The sequence below is a fragment of the Folsomia candida genome, unplaced genomic scaffold (genome assembly GCF_002217175.1).
Source record: "Folsomia candida strain VU population unplaced genomic scaffold, ASM221717v1 Fcan01_Sc002, whole genome shotgun sequence".
Classification (NCBI taxonomy): Eukaryota; Metazoa; Arthropoda; class Collembola; order Entomobryomorpha; family Isotomidae; genus Folsomia; species Folsomia candida.
Genome location: NW_019091194.1, coordinates 8,507,092 through 8,531,991, shown reverse-complemented (window position 1 = coordinate 8,531,991; position 24,900 = coordinate 8,507,092). Strand labels below are relative to the sequence as shown.

Sequence of the window (24,900 nt, the reverse complement as noted above, 5' to 3'; positions counted from 1 at the left end):
TACATATGTTGTGCATATCTCCCACAGACAGTCCAAGTCCACTCTATGTCATTGTCTGTCATCAATCCATTTAATATCAACTTTATGACGGACTTTTTTAAATTTTTAAAGTGATTCATCCTGTGCTCGATACATAGTTATGAGAATCTATGCAATGCAACATATCGGTTAAATATGTATTGCATGTGTGGTGGTAAGCTTAATTGTGTTTGGGAGAAACGCAGATCTGTTAGTTAAATGAGGAAATGCTATTTAACTCTTAAAGCACTTAATATGTGTTCATGATTGAGGAGGGCCAGATCGGTAACACAATACAAGCCGTATAATAAACAATGAGATGCATATGGCCTGTTTAATAACCAGCCATGCGCATACATATGTATGCATCTATGTATGTACATAAATAGCTACATATGCAATAAAGTGTGAGTAAAAGCCCTTTAATTGATTATAATTTGTAATTGTGTGAATATCCTGGATGTCGAAATAAATGAGGATGTTGTGTTAAGTGCACAATGATGGAGTAAGCAGTACAAATTTTATATCAATACCGTCATTCCAAATATTGTTCGTTTCAATTTTCTAGTTTCAGTATTATCTCGTCTCGAGATTTCGGAACCCAATTTATCGTCTAATCAACCATCGATAAAAATTTATCATGATCGGGGGCAGCATAAACAGTAAAAGAGACCACAATTATACAAGAATTTAACCCTATTCGGAGTGGCCTTTGGGCTATCATGTCCTACAGTTTTTGGTCGCGTGCTGGTCACACCAAGTTATTTGCATGTACATTCATTCTCAGTCAGTGAGCAGCACTAGCTTGGCTGAGCTGGTGACTGACTATGAGTCGGTTGTGATTTCTCTCATCCACTCAAAGAGAGATAAAATCTTTCACTTTCCCCAACCAACCTCCAGTAGCCACTCTCCATCCAATCTGCACTCTCGCCTAGTCACCAAAAGCCTCTGCTCCCCGCACAACAAGTACCCACAGCAAAATCTCATCTCGTCTAGTCCACTAAGGGCTCCCCTTCTTCAACTCAACCAAACAAAATTTAAAATTTCCTGATAATTATGCACACCGCGAAATAACAATAAATACATAAATATGTACAAAATATTCAGAAAAACATTGAGTTTCACCGGTTTCTTGTAATACACAGTTGAAGGATTTTCCACTTTCACGCGTCCATATAAGTATTGGCACGGACAGCTAGTGTTACTGACATTTAGTTGACTACACCATTAGCGAAAATGAACAAGCGCTTGCTGGAAATGTTTTGTTCGTACCACAATCACAGTGGGAGTGGTGTCTCCCCTTCGTCTGGGGGACTTCCCTCGGCCGGAGTGAGTGTCAGTAGTTCTGCCAGCAATGGGACTAGTCCCTCCAACCCCGGCGGGTCACCTGTCGGTCAAGGAGTCTCAAGTCTCATCAGCAGCCCATCTGCCGTTGCCGCTGCAGCAATCGCGCTGTCCGCCGCTGCGACCGCGAATAACTCGGTGGGTGGAGGAAGTGGTAGTCCGCGGGGGTTGGGAATGGGTTATCTCGTCGACCCTTACGTCTCCCCATACTCATGTAAGTCACTAACTCTGAACGCTATTTGTCAATTTCATGGTTCATGGACGTGCAGGATATGTTCTAATGCAGGCACGTAAAACTTTTTTGCATAACGCTTGAATTAAGTAAAGACTAGAAATTTAAAGGTCCGTGCAGAAAACTTTTATGCAGGAATATTCATAATAATCTCGTTACTTGATATGTTTTGGCACCAACAAATAAAAGTGTGTGTGTAATACGCAAAGATAAAAGAGAGCACGAGAAAAATGTGCCGTTTTTATATCCCTCTTCCTTTTCTGTGAATAAAGAAGGGAGAAAAGTGAAACTTGAGACTTTCACTAACAACACACAACACCACTGACTGAAACGTGCCTTTATTTCTGAGTAAGCTTATAATATAATCTTTGAGCCTCAAGGGATTCTTTATACTGCCTTTGCCGGGATGGAATTATGAATTAGCCAGTTTGAGTTTTTTTATTATTACGGGAAAATAAAATTAAGTCCAAAGTGCTGGCAACGACCAAATATAATTAGGCTAATGGATTGTGAACGGTGCGAGGAAATTGCATTATAAACTCATAAATGACTTAATTCAAAACTGTAGGTAGTGCATACTATATATCTTCAAGCAGGCTAACCTATGGAAGTCTGTACATATATTTAGTTGTCGGGTGTCTTATTGTCTGAGGAGGTTGATTATATTCGCTTGTTTAGTATTTAGTATTTTGCTCAGACTCGCTAGTTTCTAACCAAGCCAATAAATTTGCAATAGAAATGCGAGCTAAGCTCAAAGCTAAGTACATATTCCGTGTTGCATCATATCATAAAAACTCTGCACCCACCAAGAACCAAAACTAATGTAATTACTGTCAATATAATTTGGACTCTGATTTTATTTTTAATAGATGCCAGTTATTATAGTGGGCATCACCACCATCCTCATCACCACCCTGCCGGACACCCGCACCATCTCCACCAACATCATGATTTGCATGACGATTCCTTTGTGAGAAGAAAACAGCGGAGAAATAGGACGACTTTCACTTTACAACAGGCAAAATGTTTTCCACAATATTATTATTTGTACATGTATGAACATGGTGATATTATAATTTGTGCGATAGAATAGACTAGATAAAGAGGAGAGGGCATAGGAAATGGGAGCTCCAAGATGCATTGCCTCCATTTCAGAAAGTCTTTGAGGATACCCATGTGTTGTTGCTTTACTGCTCTTGTTTAAATATTAATGTGATCCTGAAAAGTTTGGAGATACGCAGCTGAGCTCTTGCCTGTGCATAATGTGCAGATTTGCCATTCAAGTGGCAATAAATACTTTGGGGTGGTAATTCAATTGGATTTTTAGTGTGGAGGTGGTGGTTTCAGAGAGAAAGCCCAATAAATATACATAAGTGTCTAATCCGGTTACAAAATGCTAATAAAATGTCCGTACATTTTGCAGTTGGAGGAGCTTGAGACGGCCTTCTCTCAGACTCACTATCCTGATGTGTAAGCTTTCACGTGCAAAAACTTTTATAACGTGGCAGCTTTTATACATACCCGTGTGAAATAAAGTTGAAAATGCAATTGTCACAGGTTTACAAGGGAAGACCTCGCCATGAAAATTAATCTTACAGAAGCCAGAGTGCAGGCAAGTACAAATATAAACAAAATTACCCAAGTGTTTTACAAATATTTATCTACTCGCACGCCACTTTACCTGCGGGGTGTGAAAAGTTCTAACCGATTAATTAAACAAAAGCACCCAAAACCATGTTGATCACGACTCTGTACACATTTCGTTTTAATAGAATTTAGATACCTATTCGGTATAGAACTTTGTGTATCGGGCATCAACAAAAAAATAGTGCGGATTATTAGTTTAAGGAGTAAAAGTACAAAGAGGGACCCTTTTTAGAGGCTTTGAGCTGAGAAGTTGGAGAGCGAGCGAGAGGAGGTTGGGAATGCAGGCAGGCAGGCAGAGAGGAAAAAGGGAGCGAGTGGTGTGTCGTTGCAAGTTTGGGTTTTGGTGGAGAAAGGCGGAGAAAGCCGAACACTCAATTAAAGTAGAAATAGGATTTACACCAGCAAACACGGCTATCCACCTCCCACAATCGATCCTCTCCTTTGATTCCGCCACTTCCCATTACCCTCACTCCCACTCCCACCCAGGGTTCCACCACCGCCAGCCTCAACCATACCCAAGAAAGCTCGCTGGGATGCGGGGATGCTCTCCTTCAAGTAATTCGTAAAGTTGCATGCAAAAAATAATAGCGACCCTGACTTATTAAGAAGATATTAAATACACATTTTCTTAAATGCGACCTCAGGAATATGTAGTTAAGCCCTCCAATCAGCACAGGGGTAGATAATTGTCGACACGAACCCTGCTCATAAATCCGTATCACATATCACCATTCTGAGCAAAGAGAGGCACGGCGAAGGGAGTCTGGATATAAGGCCAGGCTGGAGACGAGGGCGGCGAGGACTTTCTCCTAATAAAAGAGCAGAGAGTGAGTGGAGACATTTAATCTGAGCTCGTTTGTCATTCTCTGCAGAACTCTGAAGATGTTGCCTGATTACTTTTGGCATGTCCCGTGCCAAGTCAGTCACTCTTCTTTCATGTGGTGAGGGTGTTGGATGGATTTAGACTGTTATTGGACCCAATTTGTTTCACCTATCCTTTACACTCGCAACCATTACCAGACTTTATAGCACGATACATATACATACGAGAATCTATTTATCTATATGATGCATTACTTCTGTCGACTTCTCGTATCATCAAGATGTCGTAAACCATATTATTTGTAACGTTGTTGCTGCTGAACAGTGAAAGTTTCGATTGTCTATTACATGCACATTCTCATTTTACCCTGAGTATCACTTCAACCATGTTACATACACTCTCCAACGTATAAATATTATTGGATTTCTTGAGGAAAAAGAGAATATGTATGAGAATATTGTATTACGCAGGGCTAAAAGTAGCACCAATAGCTCAAGTAGTGACAAAGTTGATGCTGTCTGGTTCCATTGGCTGACCACCTTAATTATATTTTATTTTTAGTTGTGGTGCTGGCTTTGCTTTCACTCTCACACCATCAACCACGATCACATCCAAGCCAAACTACTACACATAATGCCATTTAGCTTTTATTTATTTATAAAGAAGGGCTAAGAGGATTACCTCTCCGACTCCGGCTGGAATACGAATCCCTAAATAACGAGAATTGAGATTGTAGGGAAAGTGAAAAGTTGCTGAAAATAAGAGTAAAAAGTCTGACAATGACAGAATCAAATCCATTATTTTATCATATCCCAGTTCATACTTAAATCGATACGAAATTTTATTAAGCTCTAAAATATAAACAAGTAGATAGGAATAGCCTGAAAAGTAAGTGTAGCGAAATGTAGCATGATTTTAAATAATTTCAGTGTCATTTATAAGCTTTATTCATTCCTGCCATATTGTGTTCACTATAGTACACATCTATACACGTGTATTTACATTCATCGGCCAACTTCAAAGATAAATGGGCAACTAAATGGATTGCAAAACCGCATTTAGATCTGTCGAAATACAACACATTTGTACTTATTAGCTACTCAAGCGACTTATGTACGTACGTATTTGTACAATTCCTCTCACTCTGCTGCATATCCACTTTTTGGGGAGGTCGGTCGGTGGTGGTTGTGGAGTGCGTAATTCGTCCAGTGGGAGAAAGGCCCAGGAATGAAATTGAAGTGAAAGGGTTCCATCCACTTCACAATCCGAATTATTCTAAAACCACGAGACCATTGACTCACTAATGCTCTCTAATCTTATCATGTGGGATGCACTGAACCTGGAACAATGTGCATGTTGAAAAATATGTCTTGGCAAAAAAATAACTCCATATGAAGTTTTTTTTCAGGGAGACTGATGTACATATATTTTTCATCACACAGTTCATGCACTTCGTCCTTGAATGGCACCTCGACTTGGGGAAAAGGGGTGTATATGCAGTTTGTTTTGCGGATGTTAGATGGTTGCCGGAGGCTGGAGTGATGTGCCCATTCATATCCATTTAAAAAGGAATTTGTGCTGGTGATCCCATAAGGGATTAAGGTCTAATTCCTCTTGAAAGGTCCACCATCCACTAATCTCATTCCATTTGTCTTCATATTCCTAATCCTTTGGTCTGCACACAGCATCACAGGTCAGCAAAACCAAGGCAAAATGTTAGTCGAACTGAAATACAATTCAGTGCAGGATGCATAATACAATAACATATTATTATGCGGTTTGGTCAGACTATGCAACGCCGGATCTCATTTTATATATATTTTTATGTAGTTGGATATGTATGAGTTTTTTGAAACATTGCCAGTTTAGTTGCATTTGTATTCTTACAAAATTTTATTTTTATTAGGTTTGGTTTCAAAATCGACGCGCCAAGTTCCGCAAATCTGAACGTTTAAAGGAGGAACAACACAGAAAACGGGGTGGGAGTGGCGAGAAAGATTCTCTAGATTCAAATTCTATGAATGATGATGACTCCTCGAATATAAAGCACGAGGGACTCTCTGGAAATTGTGGAGCTGCAGATTCAGACTGCGAATCTATAATTGTTCAAGATAACACAATCACAACGAAAAGCGGAGGAAATCCAAGAGATGACAGCGAGGACGCTGACGTTTGCTCACATTCGGATAATGAAGAAGCACCAAATGGTCTACGAGGCAATGGAAATAGTGGAAAAAATAAACGAATTTTTGTTGGACTACCTCCTCCTCTTCCAGGTTCAATTTTAAGTATTATCGAAAACGGGAAGTCATGTGAGCAAATAAAATCAGAAAACAACAATATTAACTATTCAAAAATGATGCATGGTGAAAGAGATGATGGAAACAAATCAATTTGTTCAGACGATTATGACATAAACGGCCATGGTCGACATGCTTCAATTCCAAATCATAATAATAACAACAATAATAGCAATAATAATAAGCGACCAAGGATGAGAGAAAAATCAAGATCAAAATCAAGGTCTAGATCCAGGTCCAGATCAAATTCGCGGAATTGTAAAAGTGCAGAAAGTCAGAGCAGTGGTGGCAGCTTGAGTAATCATTCCTTGGCAATGAGCTCATCAGCATTGTTTCCCACAGAGTAAGCTTAACATTTTCCCAATAAAACTATTATTTGGCAGTAATAACAATGCATTATCAATAGCTACAAATGTACATAACTTGAAGAAATCATTAATTTTGGTTATTTGTTAAATTTTTTTAGTGGACTAGTCACTTCCGGAGGGTTCAGACCGGTGGGGGAAGTTCGACCTCAATTATTGTTTTCTGGTCACCACAATCCCTTCATCAATCATGTTCATGCTCATCACCATCATCCCCTATTCCCACCGGCGGCTTTGAAAGGTATGGACAAACTTATAAATTCCCCTCACAACAAGCTCGCCCGACCCTTTGCATGCAAGCACTCATTCAAACGTGTGTATGTAGAACTTTACTTTTTTATATTATTTACACCCATGTAATCCTCCTTTGTAATGACACTCAGGACTTGGTCTTTGCCCATGCTGTCCACCAACAAATGCCACTGGTGGTGGTGGACAACTGTCACCCACGTCTTCATCAAAGTCCTTCTTGGGTCACTATTCGCCCTCAAGTCTACTCTCGTCATCCGGACTCCTTCTCCCCCCGCTGTTATCCTCCTCTGGTTCGGGATCAGGCTCACACGGGTCCCCCGTCCCCTCCAACGGTTCTGCCATCCCCATGTCGATCAGCTCCCTGTTGGATTTTGATCCCAGGTATGGACTGTACGTATCTTTGGGGAATTTGAGACAACTATTTTTGGTTATTTTCTGTCCACCTGAGAAATCGACTTTAACCATTAATGTACTAACTTTTGTGAGTTAAATTGTTCTTCTTGTGTGGAACAGGTCGTCCAGCGTGGCAGAGTTGCGGCGGAAGGCGCAAGAACATTCTGCGGTGCTACTACAACAATTCCACCAATCTCTCCTGGGAACGGGGCCCAACCCTTTCCTCCACTTCCCCCAACTCCCCTCCTCGCCCACCACCACCACCAACACCACCACCAGCTTTGGACGGCAGAACGGCTCCCCCTCTTCCGCCGCCGCCGCTGCCACTGCCTCCTCGACATCTCTCCCCCCTCCGGCCAGCCCCACGAACAACAATAATTCCATCAAGTCCATTCTCGATTAATTGGCAGCCTGTTGTAGTTAGCAACCATAATTAAGTCTTTAGAGGCTCTCGACACCCACCAACCAAACAATCTGCCATTGTGAAATAGAATGGAGACGGTGTGCAAGTTCTACGTGCATAATTTGCCAGCGTAATCTCGTGTAATCCCGTTTCGTCAATAATTTACTGAATGCCGGAATGGGAGCAACCGATTTTAAATATTGAACAAGATAATGATTTTCTTGTCATTACATGCACACCATGATGTGTAAAACGATGCGTTTATTTGTAGATAATTATTATCTACTTAATATATGTAGGAGTTTGCTCTAGAACAATCCGTAGGTATAAATTGTACGTATGACTTGTCTGTAATTTTAGGGAGTAGGTTTAAATTTATATAAATTGTAAACAGTGTTACAGAATAGAATCTCATGTAAATATCTAATTCTTACACAACAAAAATAAATACAAGGATACAAAACTTATATTATTCGTGGGGATGTATTGTGGGGATGTAAAATCCAATGATGCTTTCACCTCACTTTCACTTTTCTTTCATATTGTATACATAAATATGTGTACGTATATAAATTTGAACGCAGGAGGAGCGTATATGTACATTTGTATGTAATACTGCTGCTCGGTGAAGCATCCCTGAGTGACTGCGTAAAAAATGATGCCACTTACTTGAAGAAATGGTCGGCAGTCAGAGATAAAATCAGAGAGAAAACGAGATAAATCTAGAGGAGAACAAGTGCATAATCCCTTTTAGGACCAAAGGCGCCAGGGAGACTGAGCTAATAAATAAGGAGGCTAGAGTGGATAATAGGTGGCTAAGAGAGTTACTCGGTGAAAGTGAAATATGGCGAAATAGTTTTAGGAAACGGTGTTTACAGGGCTAAACGGTTTTCTTCAGAGTAAATGGACTATGCGGAGCGGTAATGGGACTTCATTGCATACAGTTAATCGTCGTCCTAGCTGGTTGTGGTGGTCTGACGGATAAGTAGCTATTTCATGATGAGATGAGGAGGCTGAGAACTCGCGATAAAATGGAATAGGATGAAAACGACTTGATTTTCAGGGGATAAAACAAGCAGCAGGTTTGGAATATTTAGGACACATATACAAATCATACACAAGTATTTTGTACACACAAGCAGCACTTTCACCACAGGCTCTTCAAACACAAACGTCGCATTTTATTTTAAACATATACGTATCCATTCCGTTAGCAAGTTCTAACATTGGATCATCATCACATAACCAGTGATGCTCAACAAACTGGGAATAAAAGGAATGGATTGGGTTTACTTCCGAACAGATTAAATCTCACGAAGGCGAGTGGATTTCCAGTGAATTATCACAAACACAAGGCTAATGGATGGCCACCGTTTCCGTTCTCTAATAGTCTCAAAATCATCATTTTTTCCCAAATGCTCTCTCTGCCTGTCAGCTAACGACCAGAACGCCATGTTCCACAAAAGGGAAAAAGAACTTTCTTATAAATATATGTGTACATGGACGACGACATTGGTTTACTGGTCACTGAGGCTGCTCGTACACACTCCAAATGGTTGACTTTCACTCGCTTAAAGAGCCGTAATCACGATGATATAATCTTCCTCCGCCATCCACTTCAAACACACAAGAGAAACAGCAGCAGACTACCAGCTACGGTATATGAATGCTTTGTACTGCACAGAATGAAGCACTTTATTTATTTTATACCAGGCAATACCAATGCCACCGTTACACTTTCTTTTATACACTTTACTACCCAACAAATAAATGGCTTATAAAGTGTATAATAAATGTTGGAGCAAATAAGAGTGAAAATGCGGTGGCGTGTTTTTCCAGAGTTTGAGTGGGACCAAATGGGATCATCAATTCCGAAAGATTTAACTACATCATCATCTGATTTCATAGACTCTTGAGATTTTCTTCCGTTTCCTTTTCCTTAATCGGTGCTCCACTTTTATACATCTCTCCTCCCTTCAAAAATTCCATCCCTTGTGCTTAAATTTTCTCAGCTTTGCAAAGCACCGCATCATTATTATTGCATAATACAGAAAATGAAATTGCATTCAACTATAGGTCTCATTTGTTGTTTCATTAACCATTTTCGTGCTAGCACATGTGTACGAGCAGCCATTTATCACCGTTTTTGTCGATCCATTATAAGTTTGCGAGGGTGACTTTTGTTTAAGGACAAAGGTCCGGAAATGTGACCACTTTCTCCGCATTACTTTATCCACCCAGACATTAGTGATGGCCCATATCCACGCGTTACTTGTGCATGCCAGACAGATCTTGAATATATTTATTATTATATCATTTATCATCTCTTCCCTACTGTATATTGAGTGTGAGTATGAAATTAAAATGCTAGGAATAATTCGAACTATACATATGTATGTACATACTTTCCAGGGGTGGGCAAGATACTTGGTCAAGATACAAGATAAAAGATACAAGATACAAGATAGTATCTTTATCTTGTATCTTGGTCGCCTGATCAGAGAAGTATCTTGTATCTTGTATCTTGTATCTTTTAGAAAGTCGAATAGTATCTTGTATAAGTATCTTATCTAGATATGCCTGGCAGAAAAGTATCTTAAGATAGTTTTGTCAAGATACAAGATACTTTTTCTAAAAATTCCGTAAAATTCTTAAGTCAAAGTCAATTTCGTACTACTGGCAGTCAATTTGACCATGAATTTGTCGTAACCAGAATTTGGTGAATTTTTAGTTTATGTTTTGCCAATGTGTAAAAAACTTCTACATGCATATGTACATATATTCATATATATATGTATATGTATATATGTTCATGTGTACTCGTACATTTGTATACATACATGCACATTACATGATATGTACCTACGCTGAACTAGTGTATATATCTTATAGGGTTTAGATAAGCAGGGAATATTGTAAAAATAATATCAACTTCTTAAAAATATGTATGTTAGGTAGAGTTCTAGTTTTTCGAAATTTTTCGAAGTATGTATAAGCACTGGCTACAAAATTTGTAAGATGATTATAGAATGATTTTAAATTCTGTACTCACTAGATTTTTTCGTTTAAATTATTAAACATGACCAATTGGGCATGAATACCAAGGTAAAAAAAGAAAGTATCTTATCTAGTATAAAAGTATCTTAAGATACATATCTTGTATCTTGACTACTCAATCTTTAGGAAAGTATCTTGTATCTTGTATCTTGTGTACTTGAACAAGATGTATCTTTTATCTTGTATCTTATATCTTATCCTAGAAAGTATCTTATCTTGTATCTTGTATCTTGCGACCAAAGTATCTTGCCCACCCCTGATACTTTCTATATCAAACAGGTCGGAACTTTAAGGTCAAACTTTCTGGAAGGGTAGAGAATGACCATCAGAACTAAGTATAATTTCGACATCTCGACTTCATCACTGTGGCGGCGTGACCTTTTGACCTACAAGGTCTATTAACGAAGTCCCTCTAAATGGGGATATCTGAGAATACGACTCAAAAACACTGATAAACTAGAGAGTTATCGTGCTATTGAACAAATCGGTCGCATTAACTAGCTTCAGTTCCTTCGCTCCTTAATAAAGCCATCTTAAAAACCCATACCAAATAGATTGTACTAAGTCTGTATAAATAGTTTGATGAGGTGTTATTTATTCAAGATAAATTTGCGTATAGATTCATTTGGACCTGATAGATTTACAAAAGAAGTTAGAGGTTTCAGAAAAAGAAAAGGTGGACAAGAAGAAAATTTTCGACACGGGATAAGGTCGACTGTCCTATAGGTCTTACCATGATTTCTGGTGAAGTAAACTTCCATCGGGTTTAGCTCGTCAAAAAATACATGCAATGTCAGATTTGACGAGATGCGTCAATATATTACTTATTCCACCAGATTTTCCTAAATTCTAGAAATAAAAATAAATAAAAAACAAACAGCCCTCAAATTGTATTCAAGATGAAATTGAGCACGACACTCGGTGATACATATAACGCGAATATTGTGTGTAGCAGGCCAATTGGATGGAGTTTTGGTTATTTGGTTGGTTGGATGGTTGGATTCGAATTGTGTCGTGCACAAATAAAACTCCGCTCAAGCCCTGCAGGGTCACCAACCATTCAATTCGCCACTCACCATGAATAAACAAGACGGGAAGACAAGAGCACAAAGGAATCAAAAGAATAAATTATTTCGGATGAATACCAGGAAAATTGAGGATTATCATATCCTATCAAATTTCAAATAACCAGCAGCAGCAGCACAAAACAATCTGGCTCCTTATTTTCCTTTTCTCTTTATGTGATACATGTACACATTTAGACAGCGCTATATACATGCATATGTAAATATGTAGGTACATATGTATGCATGTTGCTTCTTCTAATTATTTTGTAACCTATTGACTTTTTCGATCCTTCAGTTAAAGCTCTGTGATTATCATCATCTGAATTTTATGCGTTTGCAACATTTAGCTTATTATTTTCCACTTACTTACAAATGTAGATATTCATGTTTACCACCAGCCCAAGAGTACAAGGAACAGCAGTATAAATCCATTTATTATTTATTTTGTACACTCATTCTCCGTTTGGTTGGTAAATATACACAACCCAAAATTGTTTTTGAATGTTGATGTGATGGGATAAGTTTCATCTTTTCTTCTTATCTCATCTCTTCCCAGTTGATGCTTGAGTTACGGGTTGTGTTGAGTCGTATGAATTTCCTCAAATGCGATGTTCGTATGTGAAATAATACATGCACACATACTTAAGTTAAGTTTGGAAGGAAATGGAGAAGGAAGAAATAAATAAATAGTAAATGGACCCCCTTTGGGCCTCCATTTCAGCGAAGAAGACAGATTTCAATTTTCGAGAAAGCAATTTGTTCCTCGCAACGACGTAAAAACGGTTGATAGGATTTGGAACTGAATTTGCAGGTTATTCTCCAACAAATTGTGATGATGATGTGAAATGTGCGATGAAATATGATCGAAACCACTTAGCAAAATTTGCATCCTTTTGATTCGCATCATAAATCTTGAGCTTTGTCTTGTTCATGATTTCACGTTTATATGTATTTGTAGGAACAAGTATCCTGCACGTGTTTTCCTTGTATCCAATTTGTTATGCTGTTTGTATGGATGAAAATCAAGTGATGAGATGATGATGGTACAAAATTGACAATACATATTGAGACAATTCCGTAAGTTCCCCATTGGAGTTATACAATGTTATACATACGAATGTATAGAGTTCTGGCTCACTTAAATTATCAACAAAGGGAATTTTGTAGTACGTAGACAACTTAAACACGTACAATAATCCTGATTTTGATTATCATAAATTTTAATTAGCAGTAGCCAGCCCTCCCCATTATACTAAAACAATGAAGTGTGTAAGAAAGAGATGAGAGCTTTCGTGCTAATTGCTTCCAGTCTTAATATGCATAATGCCCAATCACCATTCATTACCATTAGGTGAGATGGATTGAGACTAGCTACAGAGAACTTGAGACTGGTAAAAAGCGTGTATGCTTGAGTACAATGTTGTCCCTTTTCATTTCGAGTACATGTCTCAAGCAGGGGACTCGACAAACTGAGATTTATTGTTCCGGCGTGTCACTGTCTTGTAAAAGATTTGTTTTAATAATTAACAAAGCTTAATTGAGCATACCATTACAGGTTTATTTAAACCAACTTTGAGAGTTTATTTAGTACAACAGATATGCATTTATGTACAAGATTTCGACTTGTGTTTCATGTCAAGTATGTACACTTGACAATTTACGAATACCAAAAAGGGTTGAGAAACTATTAACTTTAAAAAAGTCAAGTCGGGTGTATCACGAGCAGACTGTAAATCTTGCTCGCACCGTTCCAATCTCGTAATCTCAGGTTGCCAGCTCACTCTTCAGATTTTCAAATGAATGGATGGGGGCAAACACCAGAAATACGATTTTTGTTCAATGTAAAAAAATCTGGAATTGTTTAAGTTGTTCCAAGTGGCTGTAATACCAGCACTATCTTTAACAAATTATCTTAGTAATTATGCTCACCAAAAAATTAAATTGCATTTTTTTAAAATTTTGTAACCATTTAATTTTATACACAAAAACGTCATGTTATATGTGTTGGTCCCCTATAGCAAGCGATGTGGAGTTTTCAATGCTTGCAAGTGTGCTGGCACCTTGGTCGCACCGCTTATGGACCGGTGCGAGCAAGATTTATTCTCTGATCACGAGTATGTGTAAAACCACATAAAAAGTGTCGTGTGAAAATCCCATTCATTCACATACACCGTTACCAATACAAAATAAAACCATATCGAATGAGTGGGTAAAAAATTATACAAAGGACGCACTTGTGCACACCATCATCATTTATTACCAGGAGTGGCATGCAATATAGGCAGCAGGAGAAAGATCACAATGAATCAATCCAGCCCAAGTATGTACAAGGGAGGATGAAGGGATCCGTGCTGTCCAAGTCAGTTCATGCAATAATGGTTCGGCCAAACCCACATCATTAAGTCTCATGTCATCGTATTAACAGTTTCATTTATTAATCTATCCATCCACTTTTACACCATCAATCCATTCAGTAGTAGATATTATCTATATGCCGCTTTGTAGTTGGGAATTTATGGTTGGATTTGTATCGTGCACATATTATACCATAGAAAAGGACTTGTCGTATATACGATTTGGGAATGGAAGTACGCAGTGATTTGGATTATGTAGCAGACTGAGGGACCATACCAGTGGACGCACATATGCACAAATGCATAATACGTAATGAAATGTACACCAGGAAATAGATTGGTGGTGGTGATGCGGGTATCTGTATGAGGAGACAATATGTGGATGGCTGTAGGTTATATTTAGTGAAAGGGAGTGAAAGCATGAGTTAAATGAATTGAATGAGCGGAGGAGGAAGCAAAGTTCTGCTCCTGCCTATTTTTTGGTGGCGTAGAGAAAAAGGAAGCGATTAACAGTTGGATAGCAGCATTTATGTATTTTTTCCGGTTTTTCTAATAGAATAGAATGGAGGCGGGTAGAGAGAGAGCGTATGCTTCCTTTCTTTCTCTCTCTCTCTCTTCGGTCCATTTAACCAAATAAATCTCTCCGAAAACTGCTTATGTCCCTCCGTACACTTATGGACACTCTCGTAAGTGCTTCCGCTCCCTTTATGAGAGAGGCCAAGCCAGAGTCAGGAAGATGAACCTGAAATGATGCCAAATTAAATACTCCACCCATCGATCGATGGGGTAAACCATGGATAAAATAAAATAAAATAAATGCAGTTTTCCTCGTGTGGAGTCTAGGCTGAGATTTAATCCATACATGGATTAAAGGTTCGTTTGTTATTCCTTTGTCGTTGAATTATGTGCACAAGTTAAACGGAAGTACAAGTGTACGAATGCAGTTTGTGAGTATATTTTATCATGTATTTAACTCAACTTAAGCTTATATAGTAATTATTGTTACAGTTAGTAGAATAAGAATATTATTAAATTGAAATTAGAATAAGCGATAGTGATAAGTCTTATCAATTATTTAGCCATATTTATTACCACTGCAAGAGACGACAACGTTATTAAAATCTTCCTGAGATTCCCATTCCAGGGCCGAAACGAGGAGGCAAGCCGTGATAAACCACCTACACAAATATTCATTCGTAACGTAGAGATGACATGGACTTTATTGCATATCAAACTAAAATATTCAAAAACGTTAACTTGTGTAATTATCATTTAAAGTCACCTTTTGCTTCCGTTTCCAAGAAATTCCACTGTATCGGTACTTTTGATGCCCTGAAAATCCTTGCACTTGTTCAATCCTTTCACTTGTCACAACGCATTCTCCGTCGTACCTACGTCGATGAGTTCCTGGAGAGCAAATCTTGGGTACGCACTTGTGACCCCGACTGTGCCAAAACTCTTCAGTTCCACAAAGCCGTTTCTGCTTTCCCTTCCTTCTCTTAATTCTATCAATCTGCAAAGTTCATTCAAATGAGCACTTTAGTATTTATAAATAATATGAAGTAATCAATTTTATCTTGTCACAAACGTGTCTGTCTGGAATTAGTTGAGGTGATCGCAAGCGGGGCACTATTTTCTTGGTGTCTCCAATTTCGTCGTTTGTTGCTGACTGGATACTTGGGAGGTCGCTGAATTCAATCTTTTGCAGTGGTAAATCAATGACAAAGTCTTCATCTCTTGCATCAGTCTCTCCCAGAACGAGGAGAAATATCAGCATCAAGTATGGCAAGATTTTTAAGACGTGTCGAATATCGATGGTGGTCAACATTGTGAATTAGTGTCCTTTATCTGCACCTCCGTGTGGTAGCACTGTCTGACTATTACTGACGATAGATTTACGACGTGGCCTAGGGTATTTTTCTTTTTGGCGAATCCCGACTGTATGTATGCATAGACGCAATTGAGCTGAATGTCGTATTAATTGAGAGGAGGTCAAAATGATTCATGTTTGTGCAAAACATTTTGAATGGAAATTTATAGCTTGGTCGGACAATCATACATTTACTACACTAATTTGTACATATCTGCCTGTTTGCTTGTTCTAATGCGAACCAAACAACATGTGACATGGACCGGAAACGATATTATTTTGCACCATAACACATACGATCTGATACTTGTGATGTGATGGAAAAGTACAACATCACAATCTAATTGAGGATAATATTCATGTGTGTTATCGTAATACTTTCTCCTTTCCAAGTAAGAAAAAATGTCTGCTGGGTTCATAACTCTTCTCTCGTCTTTCCTCAGTAAATAATAAACTCACAGACAGAAGACCGACTGAGACTTTCATACGTATGACAACCCATCCCAGTACATATTGCATGTATATAACGAAATCGAGTTAGCATAAATTTCCTCTATGAATTTCTAATGATAATTTGTACCACTCTAGACTTTCTAGTAAATTATGCCGTATAATCTAATAATATAATTTCTCTCATGATCCACTCCCATTGCAGATCCATTTGGGATGGAAAGCAATGTGGGATTGAATCGAATTCTCTCTCCCTTTTCACGAGACGAATGCAGAAGAGCGACTCCTTTTAGAAATTCATTCAATTTATTTGCGACACAGCGATATGACGCAGCAGCCAATAATATTCATCACACAGATACTTGGTCATACTTACCTTATCATAAAAGTTGCTAAACGAGGAACTAATATTTAGTTGCTGACATTCTGCTGCTAATGCAATCAGTATACAAAATGTCCCCACAATTGTATTTAATCAAAATAGGGTGGAAAATTTGCAAAAAAATGTACGCCAAGGGCACCCGGGATTCCCAAGCGGTCACCCATCCAAGTACTAACCGGGCCCGACGTTGCTTAACTTCAGTGATCGGACGAGAACTGGTGCATTCAACGTGGTATGGCCCTTGACAAAGTTAGCCTGACCTCGACATCTCCTTAGTCGGACAGTGCATAATACCAGAAATAATGTAATGAATTCACAATCATTATGTTGCACAATCTCAGATTGGGAAAAATCGATTAATGTTTGGCGGATCGTTTTCCACCAGCTCCATGCTTCTTATATTCAGCACAGAAATTATTGCTATCCACTTAATTTGTTAGAAAATAGTTTCGACTTTTGTATACTAATAAAAACTGATCATCATGAACTCAGACGCCGATGATGCACTGTATCCTGAAATTGAGCCATTTTTCACGGGTACTCTCCCAGTCTCGGATATTCATACCCTGTATTATGAACAATGTGGAAACAAAGAAGGCATCCCTGTCGTCTTTTTGCATGGGTAACATTGTCATTCCAAATTTGAGAAATGGGGCCATGGGTCTAAAATACAAGAATATTTTGTCGCAGGGGTCCTGGAAGTAGCACTTCTGGGAGAGACCGGCGCTTTTTTGACCCCAAAGTATACCACGTGATTCTATTTCATCAACGTGGGGCAGGGAAATCTACGCCAGCGTTCTGCCTGGAAGAGAACAATACTTTTGCTTTGGTAGCAGACATGGAAAAGCTAAGGTATCGTGGAGGATACGATGATGTGTATCTTACAACTATGAACAAATTACTAATAATCATTGGATAATTGTTGACACAGAGAAAAAGTTGGCGTAAGCAGTTGGCTACTGTTTGGAGGAAGTTGGGGTTCTACGCTGGCTCTTGCTTATGCTGAAAAACACATTGACCACGTGCTTGGGCTAATTATCCGAGGAATATTTACCAACCGAAAAATTGAACAGGACTGGTTTTATTCGGAAACGGGGGCTGGCATGTTGTATCCGGAAGAATATGCAAAATTTGTTGAACTCATTCCACTTGAAGAGCGGGGGGATATTGTGAAAGCATACTATAAACGACTCACTGCCCCAGTCGGTGATGCCCAGCAACTGAAATGTGCAACTGCTTGGAACATTTATGAGCTAACTCTAAGCTCCATGCAGTTGACCCAGGAAGATGTGGATAAATGCCAAGACGACAATTGGAATCTAGCTCATGCTCGGATTGAATGTCACTACTTTGTAAATAAGGGATATCTTGAGGAGAGCCAACTCATCAACGATGCAGTGATAATTGCAAAGAGTGGCGTTCCAGTTGAAATTGTACAAGGTCGATATGATCTGGCGTGCCCAGTAAAGGTAACTCTTCTATTAAATTTTCTAGTCATTTTACTAAATAAAATTTATTTTAAAGACGGCATGGGACTTGCACAAACAAATTCCGCAATCAATTCTCCATATTTTGCCAATGGCTGGTCATTCGAGCCTAGAACATGGGACCGGCATGACTCGAAAGCTAGTGGATATTTGCGACAAGTTTAAAAATATGTTAAAGTAACAGAATGGCTTGATATTGAAATAAGCATATTGGATACTTGAAACAGATTTATTACATTCATATTAATTTACTTTATAAACTATTATAAAGTATTTTTCTGGATTACTACGAAAATTAAATAATGAATTAAACACGTTTAAATTCTATATTTAAATAACTACTATATATGGAAAAATTTGAAATGACTTAGCACCTGTAAAAATAAAATCCAATATTTTTCTATACAAAATTCAAGATATTATGATGACTGTATGATCAACAATTAAAGGCAAAAGTCATAATACGGTAGTCCATTCTATCTAGAACAGAAAAAAAGAAATCACTGCATCAGTCATTTGCCTGATCACTCTATCTACTTATTTATATAAAATATAATAATAGACTGTTCTCTTCTTACCAGTAGTACAAAAACTGACTAAATCAGGCATCTTCTATATCGGAAAACAGAATTTCAATATCCTCAGTATTGAGACCTATGTATAATTTATACATGAGTAAATAATCGACTTTCTTTTAAATAGTTAATCGACTAAATAAAGGGCTTCAATGGGAATCAATAGTAATTACCCGGTCTGTCAGAAGCAGCAGATGTCCCTTGGCCCACATTGGTCAGACCAGAATCGATGTTTTCATTTCGATCAATCATTCCTCTGGTCGATGACGAAGGTCCAGGCGAGGTGGTGTCAGAGTCGCAGTCCATTACCAGTGGGATAGGAATACTTGAAGCTTCCAAATTAGAAATAGATGTTGAGGGTCTTGCAGCTAGCGGCTGGGCTGTAGTAGTTGGGGATAATTGAGAGCGACTCCCAGTAGAATTTAAACTATTTGAGGCATCACTTGTGGCAGCGTTGGAGTTATTATTATTATTATTATTATTGTTGCTACTTCTATCTTCATCTCCTCTATTGCAAAAACTAATGGTTATTGTAGTTTCTCTACCACGTCGCTCCCTACTCCGGCTGCTATTCTCATCTCGATGACTTCTTTCACGTCGTCGTCGTCGTGATTCACGCAAATGATGCAACAAACGTGGTCGTTCTTCACTTCGTATTCCTCGACGACTTCGGGGACGTAAAGCCAAAGCTATCGGAGATAACGAATGACTACCACCATCCAAGCTACTACTACCATCTTCAATTGTTGAGATTCCATTGTTGCCAATAATCTGTTGGTCATCCGTCCCTCCTCGTTGTCCTGGTGGTGGAAATATAACCGACAACGGCTCATTAATGTCCATATCAACATCAGGAAGTAAATCGTCTTCGGGGTGATGTGGTAGTATAGATGAACCGTCAATCACATTTTCAAACCGTTGACGGAAACTTATTATATCATGAAGTGATAGCTGGCCCAATCTCAATCGCCTTTGGAGAGAATCAAGGTCTGCGTCGGTAGGATGTGTAGATCTTGAAAGTACTGGCAAATCAGTGGGATCATCTTCAGCAGGACTCGTACCTAGAGTAGAACTGGAACCAGCGACAGGAATTGTGGTACCAGTGTTATTGCTTACAGCAGGCATTGTTGAATTATCTGAAAAAGCACGGAGTATATCAGAGCTTGCACTTCTTATGGGCGCTGTCGTGACAATTGAAGTGGTGTCCCCACCATCAAGATCTGTAGTATGGATAGTTGAACTTATTGGTCTTCCACTCGATGATAAAGTTGTGCTAGTTTCGCTTCCAACCAACCCGGTCAATCTGCTAGACATTGATCGAGATGTTTCATGTGGGAATGGGAAATTTGAATTTCCTTGATTACCACCTGATGCAAGCCGGAAGTTACACATGGAGTATGGAAACGTCGTAGTAGGTGATGAAGTTGAAGCCAAACTACTACCACTACTAGTAGAAGTAGTAGTAGCGTCTCTGGTCGTTGTAGAATCATGAGGTTCTACATTTGATGAAAAAGGATCAGTGGTAACAGCAGCAGTAGCAGTTGGGGAAGAAGTTGAAGGGGAATCCAAACTTGAGAAAATTGATCGTATAGTGCGAACAGCATTTGCTGCTGAAGGATGAGATTCATCATCGTCGTCTTCTATATTAATTACTTCATTCCTGGTGGCATTATTAACATTAACATCCAATGGTGAGGTAGCAGAGTTAGTAGCTGATGATATTTGTGAAGAAGACTCGGTGACTCTAGGTGCAGATGACGGACGAGCTTGAACCACTGCACGATCCAGACCACAGCGAGCCGCTTGTTGTGCATGTTGAGATTGAAGATATTGCAAATGTCGCAAAGAGTATCGAGCCATAAGTAATCCATGTGGTACTCGGCGCTGATCTTCGGCAGTAGTTCCGATAGGTGCATTGGATTCTATGGGGCATAAAATTTATCTATGTACGATACGATACGATAAGATATAAAAATATTAAATATGTATTCATTGTTAATTTGGTAGTGTTATAAAATTGCGCACCACTAGGTGTTCGACAATCGCGACCAGCGCCTTCACGACTTGGAGAATCACATGATGGAACCGTTGGTGGAGATGGAGATGCGGGAGATTCACCTTAATAATAATGGGCAGGAAGACACTTTGGAATTCATCACAACTAAAATAGTGTGTTGGTGCTGCTCTAATACACCATAGTTGTAAGACATACGTGAGTCAACAGGGGTCCTAATTGAAGAATTGGCTGTAGAAACGGTAGGTGTTGATGGCGCTGTAGATGATGACTGTTGCGACAGCATGGATCTGGGTGCAACTAATGTAAATGAAACTCCAGGTGAAGGTCCTGAAAATACGCGTTGTATCAAAATTTTTTCTCAATCATTTACTAATTATAATTTGACGATCGGTTAATTAACTTACGAACTCGAATCCTAGCCACGGAAGATGACGAAGACGAGGAATTACTATTACTTGCCCCAGGTCGTGATAAAGAATTCAAACTATCGACATTCTGTTGCTGATGATGTCTGAGATTTTCAAGTTCTACATGTAGTAAAAACAAAAAAACATGGTTACACATAACTGTAATATTTATTAGGATTCGATGGTAATGTGACAAACCTTCCATGAGACGCGCCCTCATTCGAGCAGTTGGTCCATCCCCCGATGAAACTGATGACCTAGCCGCTTGGCCACTCTCGTCTATATTAGCATCTGCCGCAGAACGCCTCATGGCTCTGAATCTTTCGGCCAATGCACGTGCCGTAGTAGGAGTAGTTCTCCCTTGTTGGTCGCGGATAAAGCGAAGAGCATCGACGAAAGCGGCCCCTTCATTTCTTCGCGGTGTATTCCTCAACTGCTCAATCGCGACGACCCTCTCCTGTACCAGACGTTCTCGACTTTCGCGTATTTCATCCGACAATCGAAGATGGAGCCTAAGACATATGGACAGGAATTAGATGTTGGAGGCATTCAATAGAAAACCTACAGTACAGATTTCATTTGGTCCGAACAATGAACCAGCCACAATTATAAAATTGTATTCCAAAATTTAACCTTCATGATGCATACACATACATCTTATACTTTTCTTGGCAGAAGTGATCAAGTTCGTAACTCATACCGACATAAGCCCTACCTCGGGCTAAAAACTAATCGAATGGTGTAATATAAATCGTAATAAAGCAATTACCTAGTGATGAAGTTGTCCATCTCCACGTGCTTGCCCCAGTCAGTAAAAATCATGGTACGACATATAGGACAGTCGACTTTATCCCGTGTCCATGTGGCTATGCAGAGTTCACAGAAGGTGTGGCCACACTTGGTGACAGAAGGAAGGATAAAGATCTCGTTGCAGATGCTACAGCTAAATTCAGCTTCTAATAACTCTACAATTTCCTTGTACAATTCTTCCCTTGTCGCAATAACAAATGTTTTCTTCTCGTCCACCTTTTCCTGTTCTGCAACCTCTAACTTCTTCTGCAAATCCATCAGGTCCAAATGAATCTATGTATACACAAATCTTGAATAAATAACACCTCATCAAACCATAAAGACTGGCTACAATCTATTTTGTATGACCTTTTAAGATGGCTTTATGAGGTAGGGAAGGATTGCAATCATGTAAAACCATTTTAAAAGGCCCAAGAATAGCGTAATAATTTATTAATGTCTTACACTCATCATGTGATTCGCCCTTTCAACAGTAACCTATCAATGTACAAAAAACTTGATAATGTGAACAATTCATAATGTGATGTTGCAAATTAAATCAGCATTATTATTGACCATAATCATAATTTATTTAGTCACCAGTCTTTGTCGGAGTGCTGCTACATCCGTGCAGTTTGCGACTTCAACTACTGCTCCTGCCTTGCCTTGTTCTGCGTCGGATCTCATCTCTTTGATAATGTTCCCCATTGTGGCCGTGATTGTTCTAACAATCACGGCCGGACTCTCTAAACTTTGCATCTCTGCTTGATGCACTGCTTCCAAGTTGGCGAGGAGAGCGTTAACGGAAGCAGAATTTGGCGAGACAAACGATGTTCTTCGTCGTTCTGAAGGGTTTGCCATCATCGTCATTTGTCTTATGGTGCGAATTACGGAGTGGGGAGTATTTCCCGGTGGGGTTCCTCGAACTGGGGTGGCTGGCGGAAGTGAAGCATCTACCGAGCTGCCGCTGGTTCCTGCTGGCGGCGGTGTAGCAGTTGACGACGACGACGAGGATGAACCATTATTATTCTGAGACGCATCAGCATTTAAGCGAGGAATTTGATGCCTCATGTCGGTGTAAATTTCCTATTCTCGACGGTATTAAAGAACAATTTATAGTATCTATGCACCACCACCACAGCGATTGATTGAAAACAAAAAATAATATTTAATCACCAATTATACTTATTTAGCTGGACATGAGCTGTTATAATGTTATAACTTTAAACTTTCAAAAGATCATATACGAGTGGCAATATTTGTAACGATGTATAATTTACAATAAATAAATAATTATTTTGAATATTTGCCTTCTTCAACCTATTTACTACAAAGTAAAAAACCAGCTGCCCGTAATGCTACTGCCAAGTGCCAACAACACACTGGCAACCACTAAAAAACACTACTATTGCAACGTCACTCATAAGCTATGATTCTATTTGTGTGTTATGATCCTCTTTTTTGTGGTTGCAAGATATTTATTTTGTGACCAACTTTCTCGTAATTTGTAAGAAATACCTGAATTTGAGGATAGAAAAAATGTGCATATAATTCCGGATGTAAGTACAGATGATGATTGATGATGATGTGGTTGAGAAATCTCCTTTTTATTCGCACTCTCTAACCAAGCGTTTATGCTGCTCCGAACTCTTCTCCGCCCAAATGCCTGAAAATGGCTTTCTTTATCCCTTCCTCTCGGTATTTGGCAACTCCCGGGGTTTGAAACATCCAGTGACGCTCCCCACTATGTGTTTATGCAATATCTGGGCGAATATACGTGTAAATGTAATAATAATAAATCATAATAATAATAGAGACTTAGAGATTTTTTGTATTTTTACTTGTACTGTACTGTGGCTACAATACAATACAAAAATTAGTACAAAATTCAAAAGACCTACTAGAGAATTTCCATTATTTTGTACTCTGAAAAATTGTATTGTAGAACTCCGCGAAATAGATGCGTCAAAAATTGAGACAAATCAACTCATGATATACGAAATGAACCTCCTTCCACAAATTGGGTCTAAAATGTTCAAAACTTAAAATTCGATATTTTTGACCTTTGACCTCGTTTACAACAATCACCAGGCTGATGTAATCCGAAACGATAGTGATTTTTGAACTCCTCGCCTCAAACTAAACACGTCTGCAACGGTCCAAATAAAAAATAAACATTTTTGACCTTTGACCTGGTCTACGTGGTCTCAGGGTCTTCGCACGTTAAAACTGTGTCAATTTCTGAAATTCGCGCCCAAACCCAAGTCTAAAACAGTCGACACTTCAATTTTGACCTTTGACCTCGTCCTCTGGATTATGGGTTGGTCGGAGGTCAAAAGTATTGACGACGATGAATTCTTCGTGAAATTTCCTTTAAAATGACACCGCATATGAAAATTAAGATTGAATTTTGCGTTTACTTCACGCCAGGGTGACCTTGACCTTGACCACAGGGCGCCCATCTTCGAACTCGACCTAGGGTCAAAAATTAGAAGCAAAATGGCGCAAACGGCGTCTGATTATATTGAGGCGTTCTGGAGATATCCTACTTGCCAACCCTTGATTTTTCCACATAGTACAAACTGAGCCCGTGTTTCAATTTGTGTACTGTAGACTGTAGAATTAGTACAAAAAGCTGATGACGTCATCATCTAGAGTCCACAGTACA

The 24,900-nt window shown here is 39.0% G+C and overlaps 4 protein-coding genes and 1 non-coding gene across 8 annotated transcripts; 2 read left to right on the top strand and 3 right to left on the bottom strand.

Annotated features, from left to right (window-relative positions):
* The first annotated feature begins 663 nt into the window (after positions 1 to 663).
* On the top strand, positions 664 to 8,233 carry LOC118434610 (transcription initiation factor TFIID subunit 1-like). 2 transcript variants are annotated; one of them, XM_035848505.1, is made up of 8 exons: positions 664 to 1,576; positions 2,464 to 2,612; positions 3,018 to 3,064; positions 3,152 to 3,206; positions 5,971 to 6,707; positions 6,831 to 6,970; positions 7,113 to 7,371; positions 7,495 to 8,233. In XM_035848505.1, the coding sequence occupies exons 1-8, from the start codon at positions 1,255 to 1,257 to the stop codon at positions 7,775 to 7,777; spliced, it is 1,992 nt and encodes a 663-aa protein (XP_035704398.1). In that variant the 5' UTR covers positions 664 to 1,254; the 3' UTR covers positions 7,778 to 8,233. The 2 variants fall into 2 exon arrangements, with proteins under 2 accessions (XP_035704398.1, XP_035704399.1); XM_035848506.1 differs by having other exon boundaries at positions 665 to 1,576; positions 7,113 to 7,362.
* A 6,947-nt stretch (positions 8,234 to 15,180) lies between these two features.
* LOC110844444 lies at positions 15,181 to 16,151 on the bottom strand. Its single transcript, XM_022090650.2, has 3 exons — positions 15,844 to 16,151; positions 15,538 to 15,768; positions 15,181 to 15,433 (listed from the first exon to the last, which is right to left on the bottom strand). The coding sequence occupies exons 1-3, from the start codon at positions 16,081 to 16,083 to the stop codon at positions 15,371 to 15,373; spliced, it is 534 nt and encodes a 177-aa protein (XP_021946342.1). The 5' UTR covers positions 16,084 to 16,151; the 3' UTR covers positions 15,181 to 15,370.
* Positions 16,152 to 17,084: 933 nt separating this feature from the next.
* On the bottom strand, positions 17,085 to 17,203 carry LOC118434717. Its single transcript, XR_004834198.1, has one exon. It is a non-coding gene; the product is annotated as a 5S ribosomal RNA (ribosomal RNA).
* Positions 17,204 to 17,314: 111 nt separating this feature from the next.
* Positions 17,315 to 18,766, top strand: LOC110843671 (proline iminopeptidase). The gene is made up of 4 exons (XM_022089680.2): positions 17,315 to 17,579; positions 17,648 to 17,809; positions 17,889 to 18,426; positions 18,482 to 18,766. The coding sequence occupies exons 1-4, from the start codon at positions 17,440 to 17,442 to the stop codon at positions 18,623 to 18,625; spliced, it is 984 nt and encodes a 327-aa protein (XP_021945372.1). The 5' UTR covers positions 17,315 to 17,439; the 3' UTR covers positions 18,626 to 18,766.
* LOC110843670 (flocculation protein FLO11) lies at positions 18,655 to 23,933 on the bottom strand. Of its 3 annotated transcripts, none has more exons than XM_035848334.1 (11): positions 23,409 to 23,932; positions 22,833 to 23,318; positions 22,698 to 22,730; positions 22,213 to 22,526; positions 21,642 to 21,955; positions 21,441 to 21,563; positions 21,232 to 21,363; positions 21,045 to 21,137; positions 19,193 to 20,941; positions 19,023 to 19,098; positions 18,655 to 18,924 (listed from the first exon to the last, which is right to left on the bottom strand). In XM_035848334.1, the coding sequence occupies exons 2-10, from the start codon at positions 23,301 to 23,303 to the stop codon at positions 19,046 to 19,048; spliced, it is 3,282 nt and encodes a 1,093-aa protein (XP_035704227.1). In that variant the 5' UTR covers positions 23,304 to 23,318; positions 23,409 to 23,932; the 3' UTR covers positions 18,655 to 18,924; positions 19,023 to 19,045. The 3 variants fall into 3 exon arrangements, with proteins under 3 accessions (XP_035704227.1, XP_021945370.1, XP_021945371.1); XM_022089678.2 differs by having other exon boundaries at positions 23,751 to 23,932; XM_022089679.2 differs by having other exon boundaries at positions 18,655 to 18,920; positions 22,833 to 23,933.
* Between the last annotated feature and the right edge of the window lie 967 nt (positions 23,934 to 24,900).